This window comes from Stegostoma tigrinum, unplaced genomic scaffold, assembly GCF_030684315.1.
Source record: "Stegostoma tigrinum isolate sSteTig4 unplaced genomic scaffold, sSteTig4.hap1 scaffold_111, whole genome shotgun sequence".
In the NCBI taxonomy this organism is placed as follows: Eukaryota; Metazoa; Chordata; class Chondrichthyes; order Orectolobiformes; family Stegostomatidae; genus Stegostoma; species Stegostoma tigrinum.
Window position 1 is genome coordinate 329,320 of NW_026728062.1, and position 16,991 is coordinate 346,310.

Consider the following 16,991-nt stretch of genomic DNA (forward strand, 5'->3'; position numbering starts at 1 on the left):
GAGATGCCCTTGACCTTGGCAGCAGGGATGCAACACGCAGCCCTGGTGTCTCAAATGTGGCTACAGAATCTATGCCCCCAACGAATGAGTCTCCAACCACGTTCGCTCACTTGGATTTGCCTGACCCTGTCCCACAGCAGGGTGGTTTGTACCATGGACCTGGCTACTGCTGATTGTATAACTGACCCAGTTTAGTTTTAGATCAGTGTTAACCTTGGTTTCGTGGATAGCCAAGCACCTGAGTCGTCTACAATACAGGAGAAATACATTCTTCAGCTCACGGATTCTGTGACAGTCAAGGACAAGCACTCAATTGTTCTAACCTCATTTCCAACACCTGGCCCATAGCCTTGCATGGCTTGGATAGCACTTGCACGTTTAAAAAAAAAATAAATGTAAGGATGATGTGAGGGTAAGGACATGGAATTTTTTTGATGTGGTCATATTCTCTCTTGTTGGAGCTGATTGCTGCTTAGCACTTGTGTGGCGCAAATGTAACTTAACCTTTATCAGGCCAAGCCTGATCGTTGCCCAAGTCTCACTGTATTTTCTCACCGTTGACTTCACTGTTGGGCCTAACCAACATTTTGTACATACCCTGCCTATTCTGAAACTCTATCACTTAATATTAAGTCTAATAAAGACAAGTATCCAATGTGCCTTCCAAACCACTTCAACGACCTGGTCCATTACATTGGGGGATCAACACGCATGCACATCAAGATCCTGAGATCCCTCTGATCATTGGTGCTTGTGAGGTCCGTATGATTCATCATGGGCTCCAAAATCTGTTTGTGCTGTGTCACCTGATCCTTATCCCGTTTGTCCTTACATGAAATAATGTTCACAAACGCTTCTCAAAAATTCTTCCCAATCCTACTTTTTGCAATCATGATACAAGTGAGCATAAAACTTGGAACACGACAGCAACAGGAATGTGCCCTTTGGCCCACCATGTTGGGCCAAACATGACAACAAATGAAATAATCCCTTCTGCCTGTCCTTGATCCATAGTCCTCCATTCCTTACCTCTTCGCGCACTTAACTAAAAGTCCCTTTTAAATGCTTTCATCGTATCTGCATCCACTACCACCCCGGGCACTGTATTCCACACTTTTAACATGCTCAGTGTGAAATATTTGCCCCTCACATCTCTTTTGAACTTCCCCCCTCTCAGCTTAAATGCATGCCCCCTAATAGTGGACACTTCAACTCCGGGGGAGAAATTTTCTGACCGTTAGCTGTATTTATGTATCTCCTAATTTTATAGACTTCTATCAAGCCTGCCCTCAGCTTCTACTGCTCCAGAGAAAATGAAGAGTTTTTCCAGCTTCTCCCTCTCGTTCATACCCTGTATTCCAGTCAGCATGCTGGTAAATCTCTTCTGCACCCTGTCCAAAGCCTGCATGTCCTTAGTGTAATGTGGTGGCCAGAATTGAATGCAATACTCTGTGTGGTCTCACCAAAGTCTTGTAAAGCTGCAATGTGACATCCTGACTCTTGCACTGAGTTCCCCTATGAATAAAGGCAAGCATGCGATATGCCTTCTTGACCACCCTATCTACTTGTGTGGCTACTGTCAGGGAGTTATGGTCTAGGACCCCAAGATCCCTCTGGACATCACTGCTGTTTGGGGTCCTGCCATTAACTGTGTATCCCTTTCCTTAACACTTGGTCTCCTAAAATGCAACACCTCATGCCTGCCCAGATTAAATTCCATCGGCCATTTCTCCGCTCGTGTTTGCAATTGGTCTGTATCTTGCTGTGTCCTTTGACAACCTTCCATGCTGTCCACAAGTCCACTGGTCCTTATATCATCTGCAAACTTAGTGATCCCCCATCTGCATTTGCAACCAAGTCATTTACACATATCACAAACAGCAGAAATCACATCGATGCGGAACACCACTCGTCACTGAGCTGCAGCCAGAAAAACAGCTTTCCACCACTGAGACGGCAAGAACTGCAGATGCTGGAATCAGAGTTAACCAAGTGCGGAGCTGGAGGAACGCAGCAGGTCAGGCAGCATCAGAGGAACATGAAAGCTGACATTGTTGATGCTGCCTGGCCTGCTGTGTTCCTCCAGCCCTATACTGTGTTATCTTTGTCAGCCTTCCACCGCTACCGTCTGCCTTATATGGGCAGGCCAAGTCACCATGGATCTCATGGATCTTAATCTTCTGGATGAGCATACCATGAGGGACCTTATTGAAAACCTTCGTAAAATCCATGTATATGTTATCAACTGTTCGATCCGAATTGATCACCCTTGTCACCTCCGTGAAAACTTCAACTGACTTGGTAAGACATAACCTGCCTTGCATAATACCATGCTGGCTGTCCCTTATTAGCCCATACTTTTGAGACATGAGACACTCACCAGTCTGTAGTTTCCTGGAAAGTCCCTGTTTTCCTGCTTGAACAGAGGAATGACTTTATCCACTCACCAGTCTCCGCAACCCCTCCAGTGCCTGGCAAGGATATCAGATCCTGTTGAAAGTGGTGTGTTGATGCATTTGTGTCATGATTGTGTTTTGTTTCAGCCCTAACATTGAAAGCAGTGTAAGAATGTCTTTGTGCAGCAGGCGAGGTGTGATGAGACTGAGCCTTCATACAATTGCAAGATGTTGAAAATTTGCCATTATTTATGAAAACAGTGATAATTTTCCATGATCAACATTTCTGTTACACTGCAATGATTATCCCGTGGCATGTAAAATCAGAAAGATACGATAAAATGAGACTGGGTCATATGCAGGGAGAATGTTTGCCTTTCATGTCTGTAGAAGTAGTGAAATATTTCCGTGAATCTAAAAGTCACTTTTCCGTTCATTGAAGGACACAATCATCGCCTTGGAAGCTTCATCACGATACTACTTTGCATTTCTGAAGAGGGAAGAAGAAATCAACATGAAAATTCAATTCCATGGTTTTGGAAGTCCCATTGAGAACACGATTCATTTGCGCCGGCATAATGCTCTGACCGAGAAAGAATTGAAGGTGAGTTTGTAGTTTGGAAGATCGCAGCAATTTATGCATCAACTTCTTCATTGATAATGTTCCATTGCTTTCAAACTGCATTTTCCACTCTGCAAGATAATAACTGTGAGAATAAGCAACAGCATCAGTAGGTGGTCTATGGGGAATGCAATGTTACAAAACCCGATCCATTCAACAACATATTTCAGATATGTCAACAAATTAAATATTCCAGCACAGGATAAAACAAGGAAGATGAGAGTGAGGAGGCAATAGCTCTGATGACAAAAGAACAGAAATTTACCTTTATCCATTCGAGCAAAAAAGCAGGCACGCAAATAAATAATCATCTAACAATGCACATGTGCAACGGAGGCTACAGGGGGACTAAAAATGCCGAATTGTTGTCATGCGTATTGCTGAAAGGATGATTGAAACAGAATCTGTGGTAAATTTGAAGAAATACAGATGATGCATCTCAGGATGTTGGAGGAAGAACATTTATGGACTGAGGCCAATTGTATTGCCCTTTTCAGGAGTTATTGGGTTCATAATGAATTGAAAGACTTCCTTCTGTGCTGAAAGCTTTAGTTTAGTTGCAGCTGGATGACAATTTCTGTTCCTGGTAGTATTTAGCAAACTGTTAAAAGTGAATGTCACTGCACAGAATTCCAAACATGACTCCAATCAGCAGAGAAAATATCCAAGGTGTGTGATGAGTTGTATCCTCTCATGTTGAACAGCGCAGCGACAGATACAATGGAGGCACTGATGATAATGTTCCAAGAATCCTTAGATTGTGGAAAATTCGCAGAGGATTGAAAGATGGTGAACATAACACCATTATTACAAAGATACTTGGACAAAATAGTAATCAAGTATTGCCAATTTAGGTCAACCTGGGTAGATGTTCATGCCGGCAATGAAAGATGAAATAACAGGGTACTGAGTGTGCTATAACATCCTACAGAGTGAACATCCTTTCATAACGGGGAAATAATACTTGACAAACTTGCTACAGTGCTTTGAGAAGGAAACAAACATTACTGATGAAGGACCACCAGTTGATGTCGTACATTGAGATTTCAACAAAGCATTTGATAAGGTACAGCTCGTAAGGTGTCTCGAAGGAAAAGAGCCCGTGTGTTCAACGGTAGTATGTTCGGATGGACAGAGGACTGCATCGTTAATAGAAGTAGAGTTGTAGCAGCAAGATGGTAACTGACAAGTCATGTACAGCCACAGAGCGAGTGCTGCGGAGGCCGTACACCTCATGTTGACTGGGTTGATTTCGGAAATGGCGGAGGGGATTGCTATGCTTAGGAAAGTTGGGCAGGCAGGGACTACGTTCATTGGCGTTTTTAAGATTGAAAACAATCTTATTTTTTCAACATTTAAGATTCTTAAGAGGCTTGATAGTGTATATCCGTAGAGATTACTCCCATTTGTGAAAGATTTTACGACCAGAGGCCACATTTTCAAATTGGTTGCCCATTAATTCAGGGAAGAATTACTTCTTTCAGGTTGCAGCAATTTATTGAACACTTTAGCCAAGAAGGTTTTAGAGGTAATGCCATTAATCATATGCTAGGCTGGAACGGCCAGGTTAATTTTTAAATCAAGAAACAATGATAATGAGAAAAGGTTCGAGGCCTGAAACGTCAGCTTTTGTGCTCCTGAGATGCTGCTTGGCCTGCTGTGTTCATCCAGCTTCACACTTTGTTATCTTGGATTCTCCAGCATCTGCAGTTCCCATTATCAGTGATAATGAGAAAAGGGTAGTCTTTACAGTGGAAGATACTTCAAGGATCCCCTTATTACTAAAGAACACAGGGAGGAATTAAACACATCACTACCACACCATCACTACCATGAGAAAAGTAGCAGTAGACAATCTAATGGAGTGAAAGCAGATTGGACTCTTTGCCGTGATGGTTTACTTTCTAAGATTCGAAACAATGAGCTTCAGAGTCGGTGTCTGCTTTGACTGTAATTTCCCAAAAAGGTTTAGATTCCAGAGAAGCATCTGAGGGCTGGAAAACTGCCGATGTGACATCCCTGTTTAAAAAGGAGAGAGGCAAAAAGAAGATAACTACAACCGAACCAGCCTAACATCTATTGTTGGAAATATGTGGCAATCAACTATGAAGAAAATAGGAGCAGAACATTTGGAAAATCAGAATCTAATCAAACAGAATCACCATAGCCTGATGAAAGAGAAATTATGTCTGGCTAATTTGTTTGGGTTTTCGGAGGAAGTTTTGGGAGGAGAATTAATAGAGGAAAACCAGTAAATGTGTTGTGTTTGGACTTGGAGAAAGCATTGAGAATGTACTCAAAAGTAATAAGCTAATAGCTGAGGTTTTGAAGGTAGTATATTGCTATGGATCAGTATACTTTGCACGTTCTGGAAGGAGAGATCACATCTCGAGTGAAATGCACCTAGTGAATATATATTTTGGGGAACTTGGTGGCAATCCGGTAAGTCAGTGCAGAGGGTAAGAGGTGCCATTTGCTTGCTTTTTTTGCCTGATAGTTCGTAAGCATTTTTTTTGAGACAGGGTGAATTGAAGCCAGAATCAGGGACCGAGAGGGTGAACCAGGTTCATTGGTTGGTGATCGCTACTGGTTTAAGAATCTATGATCGGTAGCTTTCAGATTGAAAGTAAATCGGAGAAATATTTACAGGCTACAAACTAAAAGACCAGAATGTTTTCAAATCAAATTAAGAGCGAAGTAATTGAAATGGAGATGCCAGGCCAGATGATGATTTGTACCTACATGACGGGCGAGTGGTCAGGCCCCATACTCCAGCTTAGGGTTGATGAACTGGAATCTCAGTTTTTACCAATCAACAAATCATGTTGGGGACAGTTACTGGGGAATGCTGTCCTTCAGGAGGCAGTCACACACCTTAGATTAACTAGCTGAAACTTGGTCAGTGGCCAATGACAAAGAACAGGGCAGGTGGAAGGTTTCAGGATGTAGTGCAGAAGGAACCTTGGCCTTTGATCTTATCTAACAGGTTTGAGATTCTTTCTTCGTGTGTGGATGAGAGTGCAGGGTATAGGGAAGATGAGTAAACTGACTGTAGCACTGTGGTACAGGGGGACATTGAAGAGGGAATAGAAAGTGAAATGTAGTTATAATCAGAGGTAGTATAGTTAGGGGAATGAACACTGTTCGTTGTGACCAGGATCGAGAGTCTCGAAAGTTCTGTTGCCTGCCTGGTGCCCAGGTTCAGGAGATTCCATCTCGGCTACAAAGGAACTTGAAGTGGGAGGAGTAGAAATCCAGCTATCGTGGTCCACACAGGTACCATTGATATGGAAGAAAGAGGAAAGAGGTTCTCCTGAGGGATTATGAGCACCGAGGTGCTGAGGTGAGAAAGCACACCCAGAATGGTAATAATCTCTGGATTATTATCTGAGCAATTTGGCACGGTGTGAACATAATTATAGATGTACATTGTTCAAATGGTGGCATGGCAGAAATGTGTTTGAATTCATGGGACATTGGCATCGGTACGGGGAAGGAGGGAGTCGTTCTGGTGTTATAGGCTCGACGAGAATCATATTGGGACAAGTATCCTCGCAAAATACAGAGCTAGGTCTGGGGCTAGGGCGTTAAAATAAAAAGTGTGGAGTGGGTGAGCTCAGTTGCATGGAAAATTGTGGAAAAAGTTAGAAGCTGGTAAGTGCTCAGCAAAGTTTCCAGAGCAATAGGACAAAAAGTTTGGAAATGGTCAGGAGTCTCACTTCAGCTGCAGCAGATAAGAAGGGTGGCTGTAAATGCCAGACTGAAGATGTTGTATTGAATTGCAGGGAGTGTATGAAACAAAGTGAATGAGTTTGTGGAGCAGATTGAAATTGACAGATACATCACTCTGGGTATCACAGAGAGGTGGTTGTGAGGGGATAAGTGTTGGGAACGAAATAGCCAATGATTCATGTCCGATAGAAAGAACAGGCAAATGGACAGAGATGACAAAGTGTGGAGCTGGATGAGCACAGCAGGCCAAGCAGCATCTCAGGAGCGTAAAAGCTGACGTTTTGTGCCGAGACCCTTCTACTTCTGTGTGTTCATCCTGCTGTGTTCATCCAGATCCACACTTTGTTATCTTGGATTCTGAAGCATCTGCAGTTCCCATTATCTCCGATACAAATGGACAGAGATGCCAGGGTTGGCTTGTCAGTAAGAAATGAAGGAACCAAATGAAGGAACGCGCTGAAGGAACCAAAGCTCTTGTGCTTGTTTATTAATGACTTGGAGGAAAGCGGTGCATGTGCTGTGGCTAAATTTGTAGATGACTGAAAAAATATTTAGAAAGACAAGGCATGGCCCAGAAACAGAGATTTACCAGGATGTTACTTGAATCGGAATGTATTAGCTATAAGGAGGGTTTGGTGGAAATGCTGTGTCATGATACATGTAATGAGATCAACCATGATCTCACCGAATGATGGAGGAATATTCAATGGGCCAAATGACTTTTTTTGTGAGTCTTCTTGTTTGACAATGCATTCATGAAGGTGTTTTTTTTTTCTCTCTTGGATAAGATGTGGAAATGAAATGTATACGAGATGATGGGAACTGGAGATGCTGGAGAATCCAAGACAACAAAATGTGAGGCTGGATGAACACAGCAGGCCAAGCAGCATCTCAGGAGGACACAAGTGCTCCTGAGATGCTGCTTGGCCTGCTGTGTTCATCCAGCCTCACATTTTGTTGTCATGAAATGTATACACTTCCTTTTCATCTGGGAATAAATAATTGTTCTGAACGATTTCCATTGACTAATAGCAATCTGACAAGCTTCGCAATGTAAAGAGATTTTTAGCTTCTTTTTAATTGTAAAGGTATTCTTTGGAATTAATTTGGCATATATTATTTGCATCTCAGGAAGTATGTTCATCACTGCATCTCAAAAAGTGCTCTGTTGTATGACAGTAGCTTTTTAAAGATCACTTCAATGGTTGTGATTTTGAGTTGCCATAACACACATTAAATTACACTGTTGGCCAATCTGTCCATGATTATTTCATTATCTTATGCTTCAAACAGACAAGGAAATATTGGTGATGCAATGAAGTGTTTGACTCTCAAATATAATTGCTGTTATAGTTTCCACTTGGAAGAAAGATTCACATCAAATTGACTGGTCAAGGAAATGGGACACTGACTGTGAGTACTTCGAATGTTCGAGTTATTCCTAAAATGAAAGTTATGACCTTGATGATTTCTCTTTCATGCAGATATGAAGAGACTCTTTTAAAATATCCTCTCGGTTAGTGGTTCAGGCATAAAAGTGCAATATGTATATTTATGTATATACATGTACATGCGTCATCTGAAAAGATAATGAGTATAAATCACTTGTGACAAGGTGAGAATGAGTTATCCAGATAGTAAGAACTGCCAATGTTGGTGTCTGAGATAACACATTGTGGAGCTGGAGGAACACAGCAGGGCAGGCAGCATCAGAGGCTGAGGAAAGTTGAGGTTTTGGGTCCGGACCCTTCCTGAGAAATGGAGGGTGGAAGGGAGCTCAGAAACAAATAGTTTTGAGGGGGAGGAGGTGGTAGGGAAGGTAGGTGGGATGGTGATAAGTGAGTACTATCCAGATTGGAACAGATTTTCCCCAGGGGGTATTGAGTACGAATTCCAAATCACTCTCAAAATCTTAGTGACTGTTAACATTGATGTTTTTTGTCTGTGTGTTTCAGTAATTGCATGACAGTTGAATGGTTCGTTGAGAGTGAGGAACCTGTGGACTCTCAGACACCAAGATGGAATTTAGTTCGAAGAGTGACTTCAAAATAGTTGCTTGCTTTTAAAATCTTGACCGTTTTTGCTGTCCAGTTGAATGAATTTAGCTTCATACTGCTTCAATAGGAATTAGTGTTTAATAGGAACATATTTGTGAAACTTACAGTTCCGTAAGTTTTAGCATAAACTGGTGCAGCCTTTCGGTGCTTGCAAAAAGGCTCACCTCTCCATTAATACCGAAGGAAAATTGGAGTTTAAAAGTAAGTTCACCCGTTGTCAGGGAATGAAATGTTAATGTTGACTCGAAAATAATTTTTAAAAAAGTCATATATTTGTGAAACACTGAACTCAAATTAAAATTTGGATATGCTAGTTTTACAGATGGTTGGATATTGAATTCATTTTAAATGAGGGTGAAGATCACTTTAAATCCAGCATATTTGTGAAGAAAAGAAATAGCATATCAAATAAAATTAACTGCATGACTCTTCATAGCCCTATATGTAGAATTTCATTCTGAACTATGAGACAGTTGTGACCCCATACTACCTCAGTGCTCATGGCAAGAGTAAGACTCCTGTTTGACGTGCTGTGCACTGCATGGAATGGCGGCAACATCAGATTCATTGATGCTTGAGAATCAAAAGAATATGACGATAAGATTTAAAATCAAAATCTCATTGAACACTTCAAGGAATGTATTACAGGAAGAGGGGGAAAGCATGTATGACTAATAGAAGGTGGTGGCGCAGATCACATAGACCTGTGTGCTAAAACTTATCGCAAATTTCACATTGAATGGAACAGTTTAAACAGGCTGGAGGAAGCAGACATCCCAGCCCAAACTTTTTGAATTTGAGCATTCTGTTCATAAACATCAGCAAAATTGTTGGAAACATGTTTATTCTTTCTCTTTTATTGCACAGAACCATACGATTAGACTGTTTTGATGAGAAATTTAAAGATTACGTGTCCCATCCGTTTGACTCACAGTTTGGTACCATAGGTTGGTACGATCTTCGTTGGAGAAGGAAAAGGGGTGTTCCAGATACAGAAAACCGTCAAACCATTTACAACAAAGTCCGTTTCTGGTTAGTATTAATTAATGCAGTTAACATTTTTAGCTCGACATGATTGCGCAATGGAGTCAATAAGAAAATTCCATCTGATATTCCACATAAATTTTAAGTGGATATTAAAGCAGCTCATTTCTTTTTCACGCTGTATGCTCCTTTTAAAAATGGTTGTCTTATTGTCGAAATGTTTAGCTTTGACTCCATGGCTTCTTCCATTAGCTCACATTGAAACACATGTTTCTTCAGCCAAAAATGCACATTTACCCGGTGTAGCTTGACTAACCTTCTCCTGTGGTCGTTCCCCTGAAATCCCCTGCGGTAGCTCCCCTGAAAAACAACTATGCCATTTTGGATACTGTTCCGGGGACGACTTAGCAGGGGTATGCAGTAGGGTGCAGGTCTCTGGCACAGAGTCTGTCCCTCTTGCACAGAAGTGGAGCGGGGATAGGAAGAGAGTGATAGTCATTGGGGACTCAATAGTGAGAGGGACTGATAGAAGATTTGCCGGGAACGAAAGAGACTCACGATTGGTGTGTTGCCGACCAGGTGCCAGGGTCTGTGATGTCTCGGATCGTGTGTTTAGGGTCCTGAGGGGAGAGGCTGACCAGCCCCAAGTCGTGATATACATAGGCACCAACGGCATAGGTAGAAAGAGGGATAGGGATGTCAGGCAGGATTTGAGGGAGCTAGGGTGGAAGCCGAGAGCTAGAACAAGCAGAGTGGTCATCTCTGGTTTGTCACCCGTACCACGTGATAGCGAGGCAAAGAACAGGGAGAGATTTCAGCTGAAGACGTGGCTGCAGGGATGGTGCAGGTGGGAGGGCTTCAGGTACATGGACAATTGGGGCTCGTTCTGGGGAAGGTGGGACCTGTACAAACAGGACGGTCTCCACTTGAATGAGAGGGGCACGAATATCCTGGGTGGGAAATTGGCTAGTGCCATTCGGTTGGATTTAAACTAGCTCAGAAGGGGGATGGGAAACTGAGGTGTAGTCCCAGTACACAGGAGGATGAGCGTAGGGAGGACATGGTCAGGACCTCACTGTCACAGGAGTGTGCTGGCAGACAGCAAGCTGGATTGAAGTGTGACGACTTTAATGCCGGGAGTATCCGGAATAATGTAGGTGAGGTTGCAGCTTGGATAGGTACCTGGGACTTCGATGTTGTGGCCATTTCGGAGGCATGGATAGAGGAGGGTCAGGAATGGATGTTGCAGGTTCTCGTGTTTAGATCTTTCATTAAGGTCTGGGAAGGTGGTAAAAGAGGGGGAGGTGTGGCTTTGTTGGTCAAGGACAGTATAACGGCGGCTGAAAGAACCTTTGAGGACTTGTCTACTGTGGTGGTATGGGCTGAGGTTGCCAAGGAAGGTTTGTCGACTGAGCCAGTGTGGGTGGAAGTTCGGAACAGCAAGGCAGCAGTCACTTCACTGGGGGTTTTCTACGGACCCCAAATAGCGGTTGGGAGATCGAAGAACTCATTGGCCGGCAGATTGTTGAAAAGTGCAAACGTATCAGGGTTGTTGTTATGGGTGACTTCAACTTTCCCAATATAGATTGAAACCTCCTGAGTGCAGATGGTTTGGATGGAGCCGTTTTTGTCAGGTGTGTTCAGGAGGGTTTCCTGACTCAGTATGTGGACAGGCCGAGGGGGGAGGCCATTTTGGATTTGGTGCTCGGCGATGAGCCAGGACAGGTGTCAGATCTCGTGGTGGGAGAACACTTTGGCGACAGTGACCGCAAGAGCCTCACATTTACCATAGCCATGGAAAGGGAAAGGAGCAGTTACCAGGGGAAGATATTTCACTGGGGTCAAGGAAACTATGATGCTGTCAGACAGGAGTTGGGAAGTACAGATTGGGAGCAATTGTTCCACAGAAAGGGCGCAGCAGACATGTGGAGGCTGTTCAAGGAGCAGTTGTTGCGAGTGATGTATAAATTTGTTCCTCTGAGACAGATAAGAAGGGGTAAGATTCAGGAGCCTTGGATGACGGGTACAGAGGTGCTTCTTGTCAAAAAGAAAAGGCAGCGTACGTAAGGTGGAGGAAGTGAGGGTCTGGCACAGCTTTAGAGTATTACAGGCCTGCTCGGAAGGAGCTCAAAAGATATTGCCTGTACAATTGTTACCTGTTCCAACCTTTGCGTCCACGCTTGCTCATTCCATGGTGTCAAGATGCCAGCAGTGCATGTACCTTCTCCATCCCCTAATGCCGTCAGCTCACACAAGACATAGTCCTTACTTAAAATCTTCTGATCAACCAACGTTCATTGTAATGGACATTTTAGTTGTCTGTCATGAAACGAAAACTGATTCTGACTGGCATGACCTGCAGTGCAAATGAATATAATCTGCGAAACGAGATTCCTTATGGGCTTGCAGCCGCTACAAATAATTGCTTTTCAAAGACGTTGCATACATACATTTTTTTCTCCTGTCACCTTAGATTATTTTTTTGTTTATGCATGTTGTGTGGGTTTCCAGTCAGGCCCATAAACTCAGGTTGATGCAGTCACTGTTACAACACGGTATTGAAGGAGAATTTGTGATCTTTGGAGTTTCATTCCAGTGTCTGAAGGAGTGCACCATCAAGCCACTTCAGAGCACTACTGGCGACGAATTGTTGCAAGTTTTCAAATGTTACCGATCGTCACATAAAATATGGCCTTTTTGTTGTTGCGCTATTCATCTTAACTGCACCATATCTAGTATTTCGGCTTGGAAACTATTTCAATTTTTTTGATTTACTTATTCAAAATCATTTATGATTGTTGTCATGATATCTACAATATGTTATTTTGATTGGACATGGAGGATTGGATCTGTCTTAATGGAAATAATGTATGCGCTTATAAAACCCCTTCTGGGCAAGGTAGTTGGTCAGTGGTTAGAGCTGCTCATGCACTGGGGAGCCAATTGAGATTCCAGTCTTGGGTAACTATCTGTGTGGAATTGACACGTCCTCCCCGCGTCTGCGAGGGGCTTCTGCCAGGTGCTGCAGTTTCCTCCCATTGTTCAAAGATGTGCAGGTCCTTTTCTGTGATTTGTGAAGCATTTCTGAAATGTTTCAATCCTGCCAGCATCCAGTGCCTTGGACAAAATAACTGGAGATGAATAAAAGATACTGTGCCTTTTGACACCATTTCCTGCTGGATTTTCATCAATCCTGCTTTATATCGGTGACAACTTCCATGACCTTTTTTGATGCTATGTCTGAATTGACAGTCTAGTTCCAAATATTTGTTGTGCAGTATTTCAAGGTCTCTGTTACAGCATACCCATGAATGTCCACTTCAAAAGATACTTCCATATCATAGAATCCCTACGGTGTGGAAACAAGCCCCTTTTGACCCAAGAAGTCCACGGCCACGCTCCAAAGAGCATCTCACCCTGACTCATCCCCCGACCCTTTCCTCAGTAACCGTACGTTTCCCATGACTAACACACCTAATCTACACATCCCTAAACACAATGGGCAAGTTTGGCATGGCCCATACACCGAGCCTGCACATCTTTGGACAGTGGGAGGAAACCAGAGCACCCAGCAGGAACCCATGCAGGCATGGGCAGAATGTACAAACTCCGCACAGAAAATCGTCCAATCGCTGGGATCGAACCTGGGTCCCTGGCGCTGTGAGTCAGCAGTGCTAACCACTGAGCCACCGTGCTGCCCTTGGAGTTAGACAGAGCTTGCTTGTTCCTGGGTGGCCTCAAACTGCCAACCTCCACTTAGTGGCAAAAGTGCTGACCAACTGCACTCATCTTCACTGGTTTTTGCTTTGTATCATTGAATTCAATTCTTCAAACTCTATGATAAATATTTAAATTTCCATTGATATGTGAGCATTGTTTTTGGTACGTAGTATTGGTTTATTATTTTTCATTGGTACATAATGAATATTGTATGTATATGCAAATGGGCAAGTTGGTAATGATGCAGTCCGCAGACCTGGAGGATAATAACACTGTCCTTCAATCGCCCACGATGCCCTCTGCAAATTGGTAGAAAACAAAAATTTCTAAAAAATTCATCTCTCCTCCCGTCAGTCGATCAAAATTAATTCAGGATTTTGTACAGGCCAATAAGCGTAAGATTACACGAGCCTAAACAAAACTACTGGCTCATATTAGTTCAGGAAAGTGAAAGGGCAACAATAGAGGTAGGAGGAACTGCAGATGCTGGAGAATCTGAGATAAGAAGGTGTAAAGCTGGATGAACACAGCAGGCCAAGCAGTATCATCCGGCTCTACACCTTGTTGTCTCAGATTCTCCAGCGCCAATTTTCTGAAGTCGGGTCTCGTTCCGAAACATCAGCTTTCTTGCTTCTCTGATGCTGCTTGACCTGCTGTGTTCATCCAGCTCTCCACCTTGGGCAACAATAGAGTATGTTTTAAGTCACTAGATATGTTACGTGGGTTTGTCTTCCTTAGGGTGGACAATGGGATGCAGTGACTGAGGACAATGGGATGCAGTGACTGAGGGCAATGGGATGCAGTGACTGAGGGCAATGGGATGCACTGACTGAGGACAATGGGATGCAGCGACTGAGGACAATGGGATGCACTGACTGAGGGCAATGGGATGCAGTGACTGAGGGCAATGGGATGCAGTGACTGAGGGCAATGGGATGCAGTGACTGAGGACAATGGGATGCAGTGACTGAGGGGAATGTGATGCAGTGACTGAGGGAAATGGGATGCAGTGACTGGGAATTGGGACGCTGTGGCTGAGTGAAATGGGACGCAGTGACTGATGGAAAGGAGATGCAGTGACTGATTGAAATGGGATTGCCGTGACTGTGGAAAGGAGAAGCAGTGACTGAGGAAATGGGACGCGGTGACGGATGGAAATGGGATGCTCTGACTGAGTGTAAAGTGAAGCTTTGAGTGAAATGGGATGCAGTGGCTGTGTGAAATGGGATGCAGTGGCTGTGTGAAATGGGATGCAGTGGCTGTGTGAAATGGGATGCAGTGACTGGTGGAAATGAGATGCTCTGACTTAGGGAAAGGAAATGCAGTGTCTGTGGGAAATGGGATGCTGCGACTGAGGGTGATGGGATGCAGTGACTGATGGAAATGGATGCAGTGACTGAGTGAAATGGGAGGCGGTGACTGAGTGAAATGCGATGCAGTGACTGAGGTACTGGGAAGGAGTGACTGAGTTAATAGGGATGCAGTGCCCGTGCGGGCTTGGGGTGCAGTGACTTCGGGAAATGGGATGAAGTGTCTGAGTGAAATGTGATGCAGTGACTGAGTGAAATGGGATGCAGTCTCTGAGTGAAATGGGATGCAGTGGCTGAGGGAAATGTGATGCAGTGACTGAGTGAAATGGGATGCAGTGACTGAGGGAAATGTGATGCAGTGACTGAGTGAAATGGGATGCAGTGACTGAGGGAAATGGGATGCAGTGACTGAGTGAAATGGGATGCAGTGACTGACTGAAATGGGATGCAGTGACTGAGGGACGTGGGATGCAGTGAATGAGGGACGTCGGATGCAGTGACTGAGTGAAATGGGATTGCCGTGACTGTGGAAAGGAGATGCAGTGACTGAGGAAATGGGAAGCAGTGACTGAGGGAAATGGGAAGCAGTGACTGAGGGAAATGGGATGCAGTAACTGAGGGAAATGAGATGCCGAGACTGAGTGAACTGGGATGCAGTGACTGATGGAAATGGTATGCAGTGACTGACGGAAATGGGATGCAGTGTCTGTTGGAAATGGGATCCTGCGACTGAAGGTAATGGGATGCAGTGACTGAGGGTAATGGGATGCAGTGACTGAGGGTAATGGGATGCAGTGACTGAGTGAAATGGGATGCAGTGACTGAGTGAAATGGGATGCAGTGACTGAGGGGAATCGGATGCAGTGAATGAGGACAATGGGATGCAGTGACTGAGGACAATGGGATGCAGTGACTGAGAGGAATGTGATGCAGTGACTGAGGGAAATGTGATGCAGTGACTGAGGGGAATGGGATGCAGTGACTGGTAATTGGGATGCAGTGACTATGGAAAATGGGACGCAGTGACTGAGTAAAATGGGACGCAGTGACTGATGGAAAGGAGATGCAGTGACTGAGTGAAATGTGATGCAGTGACTGAGTGAAATGGGATGCAGTGACTGTGGAAAGGAGATGCAGTGATGAGGAAATGGGACGCGGTGACGGATGGTAATGGGATGCTCTGACTGAGTGTAAAGTGAAGCATTGAGTGAAATGGGATGCAGTGGCTGTGTGAAATGGGATGCAGTGGCTGTGTGAGATGGGATGCAGTGTCTGAGTGAGATGGGATGCAGTGTCTGAGTGAAATGGGATGCAGTTAATGAGTGAAATGAGATGCAGTGACTGATGAAAATTGAATGCAGTGACAGAGTGACATGAGCTGCAGTGCCTGATGGAATTGCGATGCAGTTGCTGTGGGACATGGGATGCAGTGGCTGAGATCCTGCGAAGGAGTGACTGAGTTAATAGGGATTCAGTGCCCGAACGGGCTTGGGGTACAATGACTGAGGGAAATGGGATACAGTGGCTGAGAGAAATGAGATGCACTGTCTTAGTGAAATGGGATGCAGTGAGTGAGGGACATGGGATGCAGTGAGTGAGGGACATGGGATGCACTGACTGAGGGAAGTGGGATGCAGTGACTGAGGGAAATCGGATGCAGTGACTGTTGTAAATGGGTTGCAGTGACTGATTGAAATGAGATGCAGTGACTGAGGGAAATGGGATGCAGTATTTGTGGGAAGTAGGATGCAATCACTGATTGAAATGAGATGCAGAGAATGAGGGAAAGGAGATGCCGTGTCTATGGGAAATGGGATGCAGTGAGTGTGGGAAATTGAATGCAGCGTCTGTGAGATACGGGCACCAGTGACTGATGGAAATGGGATGCAGTGACTGTGGTGAAGGAGATGCCGTGATTGAGTGAAATGTGATGCAGTGACTGAGTGAAATGTGATGCAGTGACTGAGTGAAATGGGATGCAGTGACTGCGTGAAATGCGATGCAGTGACTGCGTGAAATGCGATGCAGTGACTGCGTGAAATGGGATGCAGTGACTGCTTCAAATGGGATGCAGTGACTGAGTGAAATGGGATGCAGTGTCTGCGGGAAATGGGATGCAGTCACTGAGTGAAATGGGATGCATTACTGATTGAAATGGGCTGCAGTGACT

General features: G+C 44.2%; 1 protein-coding gene across 1 annotated transcript in view; it reads left to right on the forward strand.

Annotated features, from left to right (window-relative positions):
* The window catches only part of LOC132207614 (uncharacterized), a 318,527-nt gene that overhangs the window by 68,778 nt on the left and 232,758 nt on the right, over positions 1-16,991 (forward strand). Inside the window, exon 3 of the mRNA XM_059643558.1 lies at positions 2,839-3,000. Coding sequence (XP_059499541.1) covers positions 2,839-3,000 — 162 coding nt within the window. The remainder of the gene's footprint in view (positions 1-2,838; positions 3,001-16,991) is intronic.